We start from the raw sequence: 17,451 nt of genomic DNA on the forward strand, positions 1-17,451 counted from the left end.
GTAAAGCCCATAGGTGCACGAAGGGCGACCAAGAAAAACACACAGAGGTTAAGCTCCTACGTTGCTGGACTGGAACTCCACTCCAGTGTCTGCGAGCATCAACCTCAAGTTAAGGAGTATGTCACCTAGTTGGAAGTTGTGTGTGTGTGTGTGTGTGTGTGTGTGTGTGTGTGTGTGTGTGTGTGTGTGTGTGTGTGTGTGTGTGTGTGTGTGTATATGTGTGTGTGTGTGTGTGTGTGTGTGTGTGTGTGTGTGTGTGTGTGTGTGTGTTTTGACAAGCTTGTCTCGTAAGAGCAACCAGTGGGACGGTACGTGCCTAAGGAGACCTACATGGCACCCAGAGTTAGCAACTGAGGGCAAAGAGGCTCCATTATTAGTGTCACTTAGCCAGCACATTCTGTAGCACTAAAGTACTCCCTCCATTATCAAGGTCTGACAGATATTTTAAAATGGCAGGTTGGGTTTGTTCATATAAAAAAAATACTTTTTGCCATGTGCTTTTGTGGCAGTTTGCATCTGATGCTTTTAGCTAAAACTATCATATTCTACAGAACTATTTTCTATGGGTGGTATACATCGAAATCATTTTATTGTCCAGGCCTGGCTAAATATCAACAAACTTTCTCCAGAATTGCAGATTCCACCTTTAAGCAAAATTGTACTTAGCTACAATACCTGGGTTTACACTTCTTAATGAGAAAAGAACACAGTTGCATTTAGAAACTCACCTTTTGTATCTGCAGAAGGTGCCAGGCTCGGTGATGGAGAGTGATCAACCTGCAAAATAAGGGACAATTATTCAAAAATCAAATATTCTGTCTTAAAGCTCTCTAGGGTTTAGGTATAATAGACTGTTTATTTTACAGCTCAGTTTTAAAGAAAACAGCTTGTTTGATGCTGTTATTGCATTTGACAAAACATAACTTTGGCTGAACAGCAGCCACTGCAGCCAAAAGTTACAGCATAGAAGGAGCTAGATTTTACCTTCATTTCTCATGACTCTCTGGAGTCAGTGGCTAAAAAAATGCATAATATCTATCTGTGACAATTTAGAATATAGTGCAACAAAAGTACAAAAAGTGAAGTAAATAAATGCCTTCCCCCTAACAAGTGTCCTTTTAAGAGGAAGGTTTAGTGTTATTTCTATGTTCAAATGTAAGGTAGTCTTCTTGCTTTGAATAACAAAGGAAACATCTTTATGGCACCAGCACAAGCTAAAATAGCCTGATACAACCTCACCTGAGTCAAGCATCTGTTCCTCGCTGACCGCCACTGCTCTGGAGTGATGTAGTTGTCGAGACCATGACTGCACTGGGAGGGGAAACACAATAAATTATAGCCGAGGCAACTGTTTTTCAATGCAACATTGAACAATGTTGCTGGCTTAAAAGGAAAAACAGCAGCATGTCAAAGTTCTGAGAAATGAGATGTGGAGGGAGGGGAGAACAGCTGTGGAGAGAGTTGCTTCAAAATAAATTGATAAAGGAGAATGAGAGGAGAGGAGGAGGAAAGTGTGAGGGTGTGAGGTAAAAGGGAAAAAATGGTGTTCTAGAACTGAGAGGACAGAGCTGAAATCTTCATAGGTGACAGGAGACCAAAAGGAGGCTGCTTCAGACATGAAAAGTCTCTGACATCCAATTTATCATTTTCTTCTCCCCATAGCAGCTAATAATGCAGCAGGCTGGAGCTTCAGGAACATTATCTGTCATCCGTTTTGTTTCAGCAGACATACTACTTGTGCACTCAGGCATCATGTCATTACCAAACATGATGGGTGCGCAGCTTTTGCCACATTAAACTACTGACACTTGACGAATGATAAATAAAAGAAAATTAATTTGTGTTTCTGGCAACAGGATCCTCCTCTCTGAGGGTTTCTGTCAGTTTCATCACTACTCATTAACTTTCTCGGTCCCCTTTTACTCTCTTTCGTCCTCCCTTTTCTTCAGCATACACATGCTGTATAATGAACGTGCACACACTCCTACACAAGCTGTCAGAATTCATAAGACATGCTGTTTCCACTCATGCTCTGACGATAATTTCCCTGCTACAAGGGGGGAAGCGCTTTTCACAAGCCATCAGAAAATTAATTAGACAAAGTGGAGAAGTCTTCTCTGAGAGCGCCGGACAAAATTATCAAACACAAAACAACACCGGCTCGAGACAGATCTGTGATGGACACCCACACCAATTATTCTTTTCCTATATTGGTGATTCTGCAGCTCGGCTGGTGGCACTGTCACCTCACAATAAGAAGGACTTGGCTTTTGCTCACCTGGGTTCTCCTCAGCTCCTCACCACCACCCAAGGTGTTAAAGGCCATTTGAACCACAGACTAAACTGCCCACATGGATAAAACTGAGAACACATACTGGGAGTCAAGGAAGGCACCATGCTGTAGTAGAGAAGGAGCTACTGGTGTATGTCCTTAAAAAGCAAACACATGTCAAAACTAATCAAAGAAACTGGTTTTGTTCCTAAACTCCTGTGGTGCATTGGTGAGGGTTTATGACACAACAAATTATATATCGAGTATTATTCCTTCCTGCCTTATTGCTCCTTTGGCCAACCATGCTTGGCATTTTGCTGTGTTTTCATCTCCCCAATGATCCTTAAAGGCACTGACTACTGTAAATCACAATTAAAAAGGCAGCCACCCGAGTGAGTCGTTACTTCAAAAGCAAGTAGCTGTGTGTAAGGGAAGAGGCTGGATGATTGCTGCTTGAATTGCTGACGCATTAGCCGCAAACACTGCAGAATTATGTAACACAGCAAGAAAATAAAGTGAAGCTGGAGGGGAAAAGTGCTTTAGGAAAGTAGACCCTCTTCAAGAGCGATGGAAAAACATGGAGATCAACATCTACGGCAGTATCAACAAAAAATACTGCAAGATTTACCAAATGAACTCTCCCAGGGTTCTAGTTATTTTGCCTCATGTAGTTTGTAGACGCCAAAAGCTCTGTTTTAACCTAAACTTTTAAAAGTTTAGTTGAAGTTCTTTGTACAGATATTGAACAACACTGTACAACTGCCAAGACAGGAGGATATAGAAAATATGCAGATGGACTATTAGTTTATATGGAGATTAAAGGTAAATAAAATAGTTGGGCCTTTTCACGTATGTGAAACAACACTGTTACATGGATTCCGCAGCATTTATATGACAGCTGTAGTTGCTTGGTATTTTGTTAGATTGAGATTTTAAATAGGAAACATAATAGCGTCATAGATTAAACTGCATTTTAACTGTTAAAAAGAAACCGGTGCTTTTCTACTTTCTGACATGTGCTAGATGCTTTGGGTGGTTTAGCCATAAAGTGACTTTTGTAACGATGGGCCATTTTTCCACAGAATGAGTACATTTCTGTCTAAAACCTTAGTTGATAATCCCTCTGTATTTGTTCCTAAATGAGGTTTTGAATACAGGATTTTAACCTGTAATTACTTTTACATGGTTGTACTAGCACATGTACTTTTTTATTATACCTAATTGTTAAGGGCACCACAGATCCCCAGTTAAAGCACAACTCTCAAATCTATTATTGTACAAATGTCTGAGTCAGATATCAGTGTTCTTTGCTTTGAGAGAGTAAGAAAAGAGAAGACATTTGGGACTTGTTCTGAGACAGTAGATTTTCTGGCAGCATCTCGCTGAGGTACCTTGACTCTAATAGCGCTACATATTTCTGACAGCAGGTGCCAACCTCAGCAGATCACTGGTTCTCATGCTGCCTCTTTCCTTATTCCTCAACATCCAAAACCACTGAGGAGCACATCGTTGCTTTAAAAGGGATGGTTATATAAGATCCTATGTATTAGCATAAGAATACAAAAAAAAAACACCACTGTGGGCTTTAATAAATGTAGTCAGGCACATTACGGAGATTAGCATCAGTGCGCGCAAACCCAAGACTGATTAGCATGAATATTTGTAAACATTTTTTTTATTTTATTACCTAATGAAAAGTGGAAACTCGACTCCCATAGAGAACCTGAAGTGTTAGAATGAAGGAAAGACAGAGTGTGGTGCTGTCAGTACCTGTGTTTCTCCACCAACCAAACCTTCATGGACCAGTAGGGGTCTGGGTGTGGACCTCCCTTCACTGTCCACAGAGGGCGCCCTCTCACTGCCCCAGGAGAGCGAGCGCTGCATCATTGCCTGACACTGAGCCCTCAGTCCTTTGGGGCTCAACCCTGCTGGACTACCACCTCCATGCTCACTGATCCTGCTGTCCCTGCCCAGCTCAGGTGGTTCTCTCTGGGTTTCTCTCAGAGACAGAACCTGGAGCACACTCCTGGGGGTGTCGTACCTCATTCTGAGCAGGCTGGGGATCTGGTACTCCTCACTGTGCCTGCGAGATGCACGAGACGCAGATCTGGAGGCGCAGGAGCATGTAGAGGAGGTGCTAGCAGGCCTGTGCTCTGGGGTGGGTAGGGGCTGACAAGGAGAAGGTGGAGGTGTTGGCGGAGGAACAGGAGGAGGTAAAGACGGAAGTGAAGGAGCTGCAGGTAGGCTGGCCACAGAGCCAAACTCCTCTCCTCCTCCCTGGCAGGCCATGTCCAGACTTCCTGTACAGGAGGAGTAGCTCCCTGAGTAAGACGATGACTGACTGCCTGCCGCTATCCCAATCCCGCTGTCTAAGGAGCTCTGCCTCCCGCTGTCATGGAGACCACGAGGATGGAGCTGGGCTGAGGATGGTCGGCTCCCAGGGCCTCCCATCACGGCAGCGTAAAGCCGGTCATCTGACCCGGTCAAAGCCTTCAGCGTGGAGCAGCTCGACGCCGTCTCACTGGACAGATGCGATCTAGTGAGAGGCTCCACCCAGAATGGAAGTCTACTTCCATAGCTGGTGTCTGATTGACTGGAGGAGGAGCTGGAGATGCTGCTTCGGTCGTCCCCGGCAACAGATGTGCTACAGCTGTAAGTGGAGGCTAAAGAGGGTGAAAGAGTTATGAAGTTATCAATCTGCACACAGACACTGAAAAACATTCACCTCCACACACCAACATACAAACTTAAACAGCTGTATAGAGAGTGTTTAATAAAAAACATAAATCATGTCTTTATTTTGGATGAATTTGGCTTTGGAGAACAAATAATATGACCCTGGATTAGATTTCCATCAACTGCTTTCAGTTTCAACAGTTCAAGTCCTCTAGAAATGTTTATGCACAGAGAAGTTGGACATCGTTACAGTTTTTACCCCCCAAACTCTCTTGAAACTTTAGAGGTCAGAAACAATGAATCAGGGGACCTCTGACCACCCTGAGCTTCACATTTCTGACTAATAGACACATATCTATGACAAAAACATTTCCAGAATGGCAGCGTAAATATAGCACAGTGACTAAGCCATTGTGTGGACAGAGGAAGGCTAGTTTAAGCTTACAGGCTGCAGTAATGATAGAAAAAACTTCACCCAAACTTTGTATTCTGTCTGTGCTCATGAGTTACTAATATGCAGCCTGAAGTGATGTTTATAGAATAATGTACCTGTGCTGCTCGCCAGGCTGCAGTTAGACAACATGCTGAGTCTTTTCTCCAGCTCTGATGCCTCCTGGCTGATTCGTTCTTCTATTGAAGCTGGGTCAGCACTGGGATCTGCTGCGTATACACACATCGCAAAGCACAAACAGGAGTTTCAGACATATTCCAAGAGAATTGCACCACCCTGTCCTTCACTTCAGCTGAATTATTAACGAAAAGAAGTTTCATTTGGAGATAAAATTCTTTTCATAATTAAACTCTGCTCTCTACTTAGTGTTCCATTAAAGCCACTACAGCACAAATTATCTTGTCGGCTACATTTTAGATAAATTAAAAATGAAACAATAGAAGTGTCCACCTCAGCATGCTGTGACTACATTTCCTGTCACTTTATCAGGCATAAAAATAATAGAACAGTCTTAAATATTATACTGTAGAACACAATACAAGGTCATTCATAATTGATTATTTTTAAGCGAAAGAATGAAAACGTATTACTAGAACACTTTGTATCAGGGCTGGTGTTCTCCACTATATTTCCCAGCCTGCTCTTTAACATGTCCCCTGAGTGTGTCCGACCGCCACACCAGCTTGTAAATTTAACATCTCCCCGAGGATGTTATATGCGTCTCGACTATCTGTTAGGACATCAATTTAGTGTAAAACCCTGCCAATTACACACCTGATGCATGCTATATATACACAAACTGTGAGTGTAAAGGAGTGAGGCGTAGATTCAGCGGTGCGTGTCCATGTGTGTGGCCAGTGAGAGCACGTTGCACTGGGTCAGGGTGTTTGTGTGTCTAGGTGTCAACAACCCTATGCCTCTGGACAGCAGCCGTTCATGCCCAGATGCCAAGTTTCTTCACTACGCTATGTGAGGTGTCAGCTAACATTTGCTAACGTAGCTAGTCAGCGCTAATTATAGCTACTTCACAGCACTGAATGTCGTAGGGTTACAGTGGGCCCCCAGAGCCGGCTGACGCAGGTTGGCTTACACCAGAATAAAAGTAGCTAGGAAGTTAAACTCGACCTGGATGCTGTTTTTTTTTTTCGTAGTGTTTCCATTAAACTCACTGACACTGAATTTCACCACCTATATATGTGATCACAGCTGTTGTCCGTCATTTGTTCAATCCAGTCCTAGAATGTGTGTATTATTACATAAAGCTGCATAAATCAAAAGGAAAAATGTTATATTTTCTTAACCGCAGACGTAGCAGCAACAATATATGCTGAAACATATATACTGACAAATATGTACCAAAAGTGAATACAGTGTATTCACTTTTAAATACAAATTTATTAGACCACCACCCAGGGTAAGATGTTTGGCACCGCTGCCCTACATTAACAGTACTGCTGATTATCAAAATATTTTTTTTATATTTCTGTAACTGTTAAGCTGCCAGTATGTGCAAGCTCTTCAATCAAAATCAAAGTATCAAAATGATATCTTTAATGCTAAAATATAATTATTGTTTTTATCCACAAATTTTCAAAGAAAAAAGCAGAAAGAAAATAGTAAAGCTCACCATTATTTTTTCATTGAGATGCTAAATTACGGTTATTTGCTTGCATTTCTAAACAGAAAAATTGTTTCAGTGGTTGCATGTTATCCTTGATTAATTTCTGACTTCCAGTGTGTTGGCTTAAATTTGGATATAAAAACGTGAATTCATTTTGAAATTTCTCGCTCCTGTTCAAAATTTTGAAGTGTAGGGAACTCACAGAGAAAGACAGAGTTCGAACTTAATGATCCTGGTTGCTCTCTGAGACAAACAGGGCAAGATATTAAGTGTTCTCACAGTTTGGTCAAGTATGCCGTAGATTTGATTTCAGAGACTGTTACAAATGTGCCAAGGAAGATTCCAAAAACTAAACCTAACTGAAGCAGATGTCAGGTACCTCAAGATTTGAAATAGAGACAGAAGGAAGATCACTGCTGATCTTCAGGCAAAGATTAATCCTTCTAGATCAGAATCTGAGAAAGTCTCCAGGCAGACGGTTGAAGGAACGAGGCTTAATGGGAAGAATAGCTGCTAAGAAGAACATCCAAAAACACCTAAAATTTACCAGGGAGCACAAACACTGGATGGTAGATGACTGGAAGAAGGTACTCTGGACGGAAGAGTCCAAGATTTAATTCTTCGGTCAGCATCGTCATGTTTATGTCCGCAGAAAGGCTGGAGAACGTTTTGATGCATTGCATCCATAGAGAAAACATGGTTCAGGTTTCATTATAGCATGGGGTTCCATTTGTGGAAACAGCATGGGCAAATTAGTTAAAATCAGGGGTATCATAAACAAGAAGATCTACCACAACATTGTGGTGCATAATGGAACCTCTTAAAGATTGAACCTGATTGGTCGTGGGTTCATATATCAAGGAGACAATGAACCTCAAGCAGTGCAGAGACTACTGGACCAAGAAAAATGACTCTGGAGTACTGGAACCTATGACTGGCCAAGTCAAAGTCCACACTTGAATCCTATTGAAGAGAAGTGGGATGTATTGAATTAAGTTAAAAATAGATCGCACAAAATTTTTATCCAAAGCAAGTCTCTGGGAACAGCTGCAAGCTACAAACATGGATGCAAACAGTTGTTTTTGCATGTTTTATGAGGAAGGAAATGCATACAGCCCGTTTCTGAGACACCAAGGATGCACACTGTGAGCTTTGGTTAGAAACAGTCAATTCAAACAGAAACTTAAGTTGTTCAGAGGAAAACAAGAAAACTCCACAGGGCTCCTATAAGTACAAGACTTGAATAAATCTAGTTATGCTCCACAATAGAGCCAAAAAAGCAGCATGATACGGCAAGGTGTTCAAAGCGACAAACTCTTGGGCTCATTTTTGAGTTCGCTCAGGAGCTGAAAAGTGCAGTAGGGAGCTTCAGTTCTTGACAAGCAAGGTATAAATAATTCTGAGGCATATTGATCGAATGTATGATGGAAATGACTTGGAAAACTGGGTCCAGGTCAAAACAGTCCGATCTGATTTTACTTTTAAATCATAACTGACTCTGCAGAAAGTGTAGTTTGACACTGAAAGGTGAAGGTCTCCTCTGACAGTCTAATATTAAAAATTAAAGACTGGAAGATACAGTAATTGCTTTCCCCATGTCGACATCCATCTTAAATTTAAGTAAAGACAAATCCTGCGACACGTCTGTATACAGCACAGGCATATTCTCACGATGGGATACGTTTCTCTCCATGTCTATTTCAGAGATATTATAAAGGTGTCAGATCCTTGGTATGTGTTCTGTGCAAATTTTCTCTTGCCAACTGTCAATAAGCTCCTGAAGCAAATGCCTGTGAAATTAGCAGTGCATTACAAGTCACACACAAAAGGCATGGCCTCTTAATCTACAGGGTGACCTTTGGGGCTGAAGGCATGTGGTGTTTCCGTTAGCGTGTCGCCTGTAACAAATGCTAAACATGTGCACTAACCAGACAGTAAAACCTTATTATCGAAGTCACAAAGTCACATACTTAAGGGTCTGGTTGTGTAAGAACTGTAGGTGTCTTAATATATTCTGAAATGCATTCCAATCTCTAATATTTGCACACATTTCTGCACATATTTTTTGCAATTTTCAGTGGACTGCAGTTTGCAGTTTGTGTGTGATAATGCAGTTATATATGTATGTGTGTGTGTGTGTGTTCACCTGGCAGGTTGGGTCGCACGCCATGCGGGGCCCTGCTGGGGGTGATGCCCCTGACAATGCAGTCAAACAGAAAACTGATCTGCTCTCCTTCTGCACAGGACAAGAAGAAAACACCAGCCCCTGGAAGATGGAAGTGGAATAAGACATACTGTAAATAAGATGGATGACTTGAAAAAAGATGAGCTAGGAGAGAAAAACTGCATAAATCAGGAATAAACACGGAGTAGAATGCAGAGGTGGGAAAACTGTCTTCATAAATGCTTAAAATATTGAATAAAATCTCATTTTTGAGCAAGGCTAAACACTATTCAGTGTGGTTCAGAAGGCTTGCTGTGAAGACAAGGCTGTTCTTTGAGCTTACAATGACCTTTTTCTTGGAAAAGGTTATGTAAAAAGTCTATCAATTCAGCTCCCATTCTTCTATCAAGCCCACGCAGAGGTAGGTGCTGGTAAAAACACAAACAGCAAAAAAAAAATCCTGAAACATCAAAATCTCCCATCACTGACATATTGAAGAGACAGTCACAAAGTAAGCCCTTACTCAGGGGTTTGATGAAAAAAGAAAAAACATCTTTGTTCTAATGGAACTAAGTTTGCTCCTAATATAAAAAGAGAAACAGCTAAGAATGTAGGGCAGAAATAATATTTTCAAGCAACCAATATAAAAAAGAGTGAGTGTGTGTATGTAAAGACCTGTTCTATTCTTTGTATTACATTTTACCCACTAAACTACTTTTAAAAATCATGCATCCTGAGTAACTGAAAAGTATTTCTCACTTGAATTATCATCACCGAGTGTTAAATGTAATGGAAATCTGTCGGCCTCATTCGCCGTTATACATGTGGCTTTATCACTACCAGCAACCTTTTTCATATTACACACATCCATTGATCCATTGTAAATGTGAAATATATTGATTGTGTGGGCATTAAAGTCTACAGGGCAGGAGTCTGAAGCATCAGTCAAAGATATGATCAATAGTCAGAACTGTACTTACATTTCCATAGATTATCTTGTGTCAATATGTTTAATAAATGCCACACTTTACTCCGAACTTAATGTATGCATCGATATCAACACACACAGTGACGTCTGGGTCTGTAGCTCTTTCGACTCGCTGTTTAGAAAAAATCTGCACTGGGTTTGGGAAGCTTTTTTCCTTTAAATCAATTGTTTGTTTTCCTCAGAAAGTATAGGTTAGCATCACAACATTTTTAAAAAAGCAAATATATTCTAGTATTAAAAGGACAATTTGTTTCTGTTCGTATAAAAATATGTATTTTCTGCAGTTTTCACCAGGTATTTATTGGACCAGATGCTTGGGCTCCAAAGCAAATTTGACGTCGGCGTTAGCTGGCTCAACTATTCCTGAAACTCCTATCTGAGATGATGAGAATCATAACGGAGGTTATCAACTTTCTTTGTTAACCAGGGTTTCTTTGTCAGACTTTACCATCAAAGGGGTGTTTGTCACATTATGACTCTTCCTCTCCACATACTTTTTCTACTGTAGCTGCATGGCTTTGTTCAGTGGAATGACTAACATGCAGCTCAACAGATCTGCACATATAATTTAGTACTTTAGCAGAGATTCTATGTTGCTCATAATATAGTCAAGCTTACAGCAGATTTAAATCCTAAACTCTTAGCAGAACATCCAGAGCAGTTTAGCTGTGCAGCATCAGTTACCATGGTGACCTAGCAGGTTAAAAGAGAGCCACCTCCATGACAATGACATCTCTTTTGGCCCAACATATCTCAATAATCCATTTACCTTGTATCGTAGTCTATCCCTCAGGTCCTCATGTATTTCTAACAAGTATGCCAAGTTCTGCTGCAGGAAAGTTCGTCTTAAAAGTAGCAGATTTGTCTTCTGGTCTTGGTCATGGTGCTTCATATTAAATACATGCTGAAGCTTTTTTCTTGTCTGTAATGTAAACCCCTTCCAGCCAAACATCTGTGTCCATGATAACGGTGTTGATCTTATTGGTTCACAGACTTTTACCAACTACACATTAATATAAGCTAAGAGGCAGTGTTTTGTAATAAAGCAAAACCTGTTTTGTCTTTAAGATGCTTCACCACCTCTGACACTTCATCACTCCTGATGACAGGTCAGTCAGAGGGACAGTCAGAGACACTGTGACCTCTGTGGGTCATTGATACATTAATATCACCTCACAAGAGAGCTGTAAAAGTTGGATTTAACTTCCATTCACCCTCTGATCGGGATAGCAAAGAATCCTAAACCAAAGAAAAACACTGCAGCAAAAAGTGCTGTATAATATTTTATTGTGTGTGATGTGCAACACACAACACCTCCACACGTGCATCAGCGTACTACAAGAGGAGGCATGTGCATTCATACCCGCTGAGGGACATGGAAAGATTGCTGACATAGCATGTCAGCTTAAAATTGCTTTTATCTAGATCACAGGGTTTGATGGCCGTCCAAACTCTGCAGTGGATCATTTATTACTGTGCCTGCATGTGTGCACTAAAGACGTGTGTGTGTGTGTGTGTGTGTGTGTGTGTGTGTGTGTGTGTGTGTGTGTGTGTGTGTGTGTGTGTGTGTGTGTGTGTGTGTGTGTGTGTTTGTGTGCTACAGGGTTGATACAAACACATGTGGTCCTGATAAGCCAGAAAATATCTGTCCGGTTAAGACGTGGGCTCGGCTCCAAATATCATCGATTACAGAACACAGTGGCCTCATTATCACATCTAATAGAGGCTGCAGCTCTAACATCGCTCTGAACACTGCTACAGATTGTGACTGTGCAATCAAAGGCCCACGTCCAACAGACACCTATGAATACCCCCAGCTCAAGTGATTACTGTCTACTGTAGAGAAAGACTTTGCACAACACGACCGCCTGCTATCCCAAAGGAGCAGCTGGTTGGCTGTCAGGGAGTGTATGCATGCGTCAGTGCGTGAGTCCATGACAGTAAAAAGGCTTGTCATGTCACCGTGGTGCACATCTTCAACGATGCAGCCAGAATTTGTATCATCCGAGGCGCAGCTGACTTTCAAAATGCAGCCGCAGCAAAAAGCACAGTGGAGCAGCATTAGATGACAGAGAGACCTTTTACTGGTTCAGTAGAGCAAAGACGGACTCAAGGGAAATTAAACCGCTGAGAAAAGGCATTTTATAAGGCGCCAGTTCAAGAAGTCAAAACCAATACAGAAGTATTAGTCTCTATTAGCACAAGTATTCCCAACTATTTGCACATTTTTGCATTGGTGATGGCCTGACAATGTTCTGAGGAGCTCTTGAAATCAGTAGAGGAGCACAAAGGAAAGGTCATGCATGAGACAAAAACGTCCTCTCTAGATTTTGAATAAAAAGGAAATTTAGGCTTTTGTGCATAATTAAATGTGAAGCAATAAGCAGTATAATGTCTTCTGCTTGTGATTACAGGATATAGTTAATATGACTTCTAAGCAGTGCCGTGTTTGACCAATAATTCCAAAGTGGACAAACAAGTAACCACTGTTAGACTGATTTCAACTGTACAATTCTGCACTTTTGCTATGTAAAAATGACCCTTGCATACTCAAACAATCTACACAAATATTTTGACAGTAATATATTCTATAGTCTGACCAATATTAGATTTTTCCTATATTACAGAGTAGAATATATTTAGAATAGGATATGGAATACAACATACAGTGAATGCTAGATTGGTTCCAGATCCGATGTTTACTTCAGTTAATGTCTCAAATTTCTCTATTTGCATAAACCATATATACATTTACACATTTTATTAAAATAAATAAAAAGTATAAGACATCAAATTAACTACATGCATGAGCTGGAACAAAACTAGTTTGTAATGAATGTTCTATATTATATTCTAAAAAGTGTAATATTCACTAATGCTGAGGGTTTTTTTTCTATTTAGGTATATCACACATAACACAAGTGAACTCAATAGAAAAATTTCTGATGTCCTCTCCACCAAACTACATAGTCTCGACTATCAACAAAGCTATGAAATTCATGCTACAGATTTTCTCCTACCCGTTTTTCAGGTGGATGTAACGGTAATCACAAACATGTTTTCTTCTTGCTTATCTAAATGTCAGCTTATGCAAAAATTATATATACTGGTAACAAACAGCAACTTACGGTCTGCTACTGCTACAACTTATCAAAGTATCCAAATAAACAGCTTTGTTTATGATTTTCTAAAAAATTTAAATTCTGCCCATGTGTGATGATAATCTTACCACAGCTTTACCAACAGTAAAAGAACAGTAACACTTACTGTAAGTCCTGATCCCTCTTCTCTCCTTCCTTTTTAATAGAACTAATTTAAAAAGTTTCTGCTGTTGCTCCTTGTGCTAATGTAGACAAGTCTCTCTTTTGTTTTTGGAGACACTCATAGGGATCTTGCGTGCGTCTAATGCTGCAGTTATTTAATACACTAGCTGGAAGCCACATACTAAACACTTTCAGTGTGTTGCAGCTTACCTGCCTGAAACAAAGTAAAATGCTTCTGGATCACATCTCCATGTCAGGGGATAATATAGAATTATGAGTAAATAATAAAGATATCGAAGCTGTTGTTCCAGTTGCATAAATGTGTGAAGCTCTTTTGCTTTGGAAATGGGGATTCTCCATCCATCCATCCATTCTCTATACACCGCTTTATCCTCACTAGGGTCGCGGGGGGTGCTGGAGCCTAGCCCAGCTGACTCGGGTGAAGGCAGGGGACACCCTGGACAGGTCGCCAGTCTGTCGCAGGGCTACATATACAGACAAACAGTCACTCTCGCATTCGCACCTACGGGCAACCTCAGCATATTTTTGGACTGTGGGAGGAAGCCGGAGTACCCGGAGAAAACCCACGCATGCACAGGGAGAACATGCAAACTCCAAGCAGAAAGATCTCAGGCCCACCCCGGGATTCGAACCGGGATCTTCTTGCTGCAAGGCAAAAGATCTAACCACCACCGTGCAGCGAAATGGGGATTCTGATAGTTTTAAATAAACTCAATGGGGACACTCTCTCTGTGTGATGTTTTTGCACGAATATTGGTGCAGAAATGTAGTAAAGTTTTGTGACTGGGTGCAGTTCAGAGTTGTGCTGTGTTGAAAATAATACCAAAATATTGCAAGGTCCGATCTAGTAAGATAGTCGTTCCAGAAAAGCAACTACGGAGATCATTCTGACTTTAAGCCGACACATTGAGTAGCTACTAAACTAATGGAAAGGAGCGCATGTGTTGAATGAGGCTTTACAAATAATGAAGTTGAGGACATTCTGTAGGGCAAACGATGGCACCATTTTAAGCTTATCCTAAACCTAATTTTCTGAATTATGTTCTTTTAGGCTCCAATATTTGTCATGTTGCACTAATTCATGGGACAAAAATATTTTTACTCGTTATTTTTTTGGGGTAGCTTTTGGATAGAGCAAATCATTCACAATTATTTTTTGTTTGTGCACAAAAGGCTGAAAGTCTGCACACCACAAAACTATTTGCTTGCTTTGGAACATGTCATGCACTCTCACCAAATACAAATAAACATGCAAAAATGTAAACTAACACTCTGCTCTACTTGCACCACATGCAAGGAATGTCACTTGCCGACTTGACTCTCAAGTCTCTTTATTTTCTGCTGCCCCTGTGTCTGATGGGTAATATGTAGATGAGGTGAAGGTGAGGACTGTGATTGGACGTGTGGCCATCACACATTTTGTAGTTTGCTGAGCTTCCACTACAGGCGTGGGGTCTGGTATTTATAGATCAAGTGCATTAGAGCACTGAAACTAGATCCTGGAGAGCTCATGGTTATTCTTGTACACACACACACACACAGGAAAAGACAGAAACGTACTGCAAAAATACCTTCAGGAATTTAAATGTGTTCACTTATCACTGGAGCATCTCTAAAACAATATATCACAGTGAGGAGGTAGCTCTCAACTAGAAGTTATTTCCAGACACCTGAATAAGAACACAGCAGCTGGTACCAAGTTAACCCTCTGAATCCAAACCAGTTTCTGAATGGTTTTTGTATCCATAGCATTTTTCCTCACTGTGGGTCATTATTCACTGCAACATAAAGTCCTGCACCTCGATGGAAACTAACTAGGCCTAGAAGTAGCGAGAACTCAGAAATGAATTTTGTGCAGTATCACAAAGTTAGAATGCCATCAGTCATGGAAAACACTAAAGTTCAATACATTACCTTATTTATTTCACAAAAATCAGAAAAACAAGAAAAAAAACAAGTTCAACATTTTCAAAGTGCCTAGAGCTGTTACCACAACTGGAAAAAATGGTGGCTAAACACAGATGTTTTACTATCTACTTTTTTATTCTTCTATCCGTTCTGTGTCAGATGAAAGCCCCTGATTTTTTGTCATGCAACTGTTGGCCACAGCTGAGTCACTAATGTTTTCATAGCTGCAATGAAAAGTGCACAATTTTAAAAGCATTTTGTTCTTTTACAGAATCTGGTTAATGCAGTTCATTTTTGGCTTTTAAAAAAAAAAACACATGTAGATTAAATTGATTTTTGATTAAATAATGTGATTTTAAGCTTAGATTTGGATAATTTTCTCAACCCAACTATACATCACAGATAAGAGATTCAAGGACCATAGGAAAGGTGAAAATCTGATGATTTTTTAATGTTTTGTAGTTTCTGTCTCTGATAAGCAATGGAATTTTGGCAATTTTTAAAATCTAACATGCCTTTCAAACTGAATCCTCTGAGATTCAGAGGGAAACATTTAAACATGGAGTCATTAAATACATTTCTTGACGTCTATCTATCTCAATCTCGCACATATCCCCACCCAAAAACATAAAGCTGCCTCTCATTCTTTACAGTCATGCCCACATCAGCTGCACATTCAGAGGATACCTAAACCCTGGCAACCACACAAACACAGCAGTATTTAGTGTACAGTGTGCACAGTTCACACGTGGAGTGCCATTTCTGACATGGATAAAGTTACCCTATAAACACCTGCAATAAATCAGATGTTTTCATATTGCAGAGTGTGTCTGAGTGACAGTTCTATCAACCTATGAGCACTACAGTGAAATGAAAAGGAGGATCTATTTATCTAGTAGAGGCCTTTAAAAGGGAGAGTTTAGTTTATCATATAGACTGTTCCTGGACCAAAGACTTAATGGTTGGTTAGACTTTTAAGTTTGACCTCAGACTTGATCAAAAGTCATTTTTAGCACCCTACCTGTGATTCTTTGATAGTCTGACTCACCGGATGTAGACTGTAGGTAAAAGTCTGCCATTTGTACAGCGCACTTCACACTACATACTTCTTTTTGTGCGCTGACAACCTTTCAGCATCAGTAAAGATTTGGATCATGCAAGACAGACCTGCTCGTTTTCTTAAGCAACCCTTTTAATTAACTTTATGTGCAATTTCATTCAAAAAAATCTGATCACTCGCATTTCACCCGTGCTCCCACAATTGTCAAAATCATTTCATTGTGAATTTCAATGTCCCTACTCTGGTCTAATGCTCCATTTTCAATCAAAAATTTTATCTTATCTTTTATGCCAAACATATGTCTTTGTTGAATGTATTGTCATGGATTTTGTGACCTTCTGGATTTGTCCTTTAACCTATAATTTCCCCATTTAGTTATTGGATTCATACAGCTTCAAATGTGGTCAGAAGTTAACTGAAACACACCACCTTTGATCCTTCAAAAGAGACACTCTGCCATGTGTGCACCACATTTCACACAGCAGTCTTCTCCCTGTCCTATATTTGCATGGTACAGCTATTAAAATCCCCTTTACTATGGGAAACCAAAACAGCAACCTCTGAGCAACAACCAACATGCTTCAGCTTTTTCATGAAGATCTGGATTGCACAATATGGCAGGCATGTCTGGTTCTTTTGGTGAATTAGTCATTTTAACCCTTTAAGCTTCAGTGTACCGCCGGCGGTACACCTACTAATTTGCATAGGAATTTCAAGAATGTCCGACGGCCACAAACGCGCTTATACAAACACTATACACCGATGGAAAGCTTAGATTCTCATGAATCTGCCGGTATAAACCACTTTCAGATGCGATTACCACAGCGGGTGAGAAAAACACATTTGTCTGACAAAAACAAATATTCATCCATCCGTTCTCTATACACGGCTTCAACGCACACAGCGCGACTCACATTTCCGGGTTCATTATTATACACAAAAAAAAAGATTCCACAAAAAACGGCCATAATCCAACCTTTTACATCCAGATGACACAAGCCAGGAAACTATTTTGTCCAAAACATGT

General features: G+C 40.4%; 1 protein-coding gene across 1 annotated transcript in view; it reads right to left on the bottom strand.

The window, feature by feature from the left end:
- dok7b (docking protein 7b) overlaps positions 1–17,451 on the bottom strand; it is a 51,788-nt gene that overhangs the window by 18,187 nt on the left and 16,150 nt on the right. Inside the window, exons 6-10 of the mRNA XM_051945933.1 lie at positions 9,167–9,286; positions 5,498–5,608; positions 4,043–4,935; positions 1,240–1,311; positions 729–777 (exon numbers count right to left, since the gene is read on the bottom strand). Coding sequence (XP_051801893.1) covers positions 729–777; positions 1,240–1,311; positions 4,043–4,935; positions 5,498–5,608; positions 9,167–9,286 — 1,245 coding nt within the window. The remainder of the gene's footprint in view (positions 1–728; positions 778–1,239; positions 1,312–4,042; positions 4,936–5,497; positions 5,609–9,166; positions 9,287–17,451) is intronic.

The sequence above is a fragment of the Acanthochromis polyacanthus genome, chromosome 3, assembly GCF_021347895.1.
Source record: "Acanthochromis polyacanthus isolate Apoly-LR-REF ecotype Palm Island chromosome 3, KAUST_Apoly_ChrSc, whole genome shotgun sequence".
Lineage (NCBI taxonomy): Eukaryota > Metazoa > Chordata > Actinopteri > Pomacentridae > Acanthochromis > Acanthochromis polyacanthus.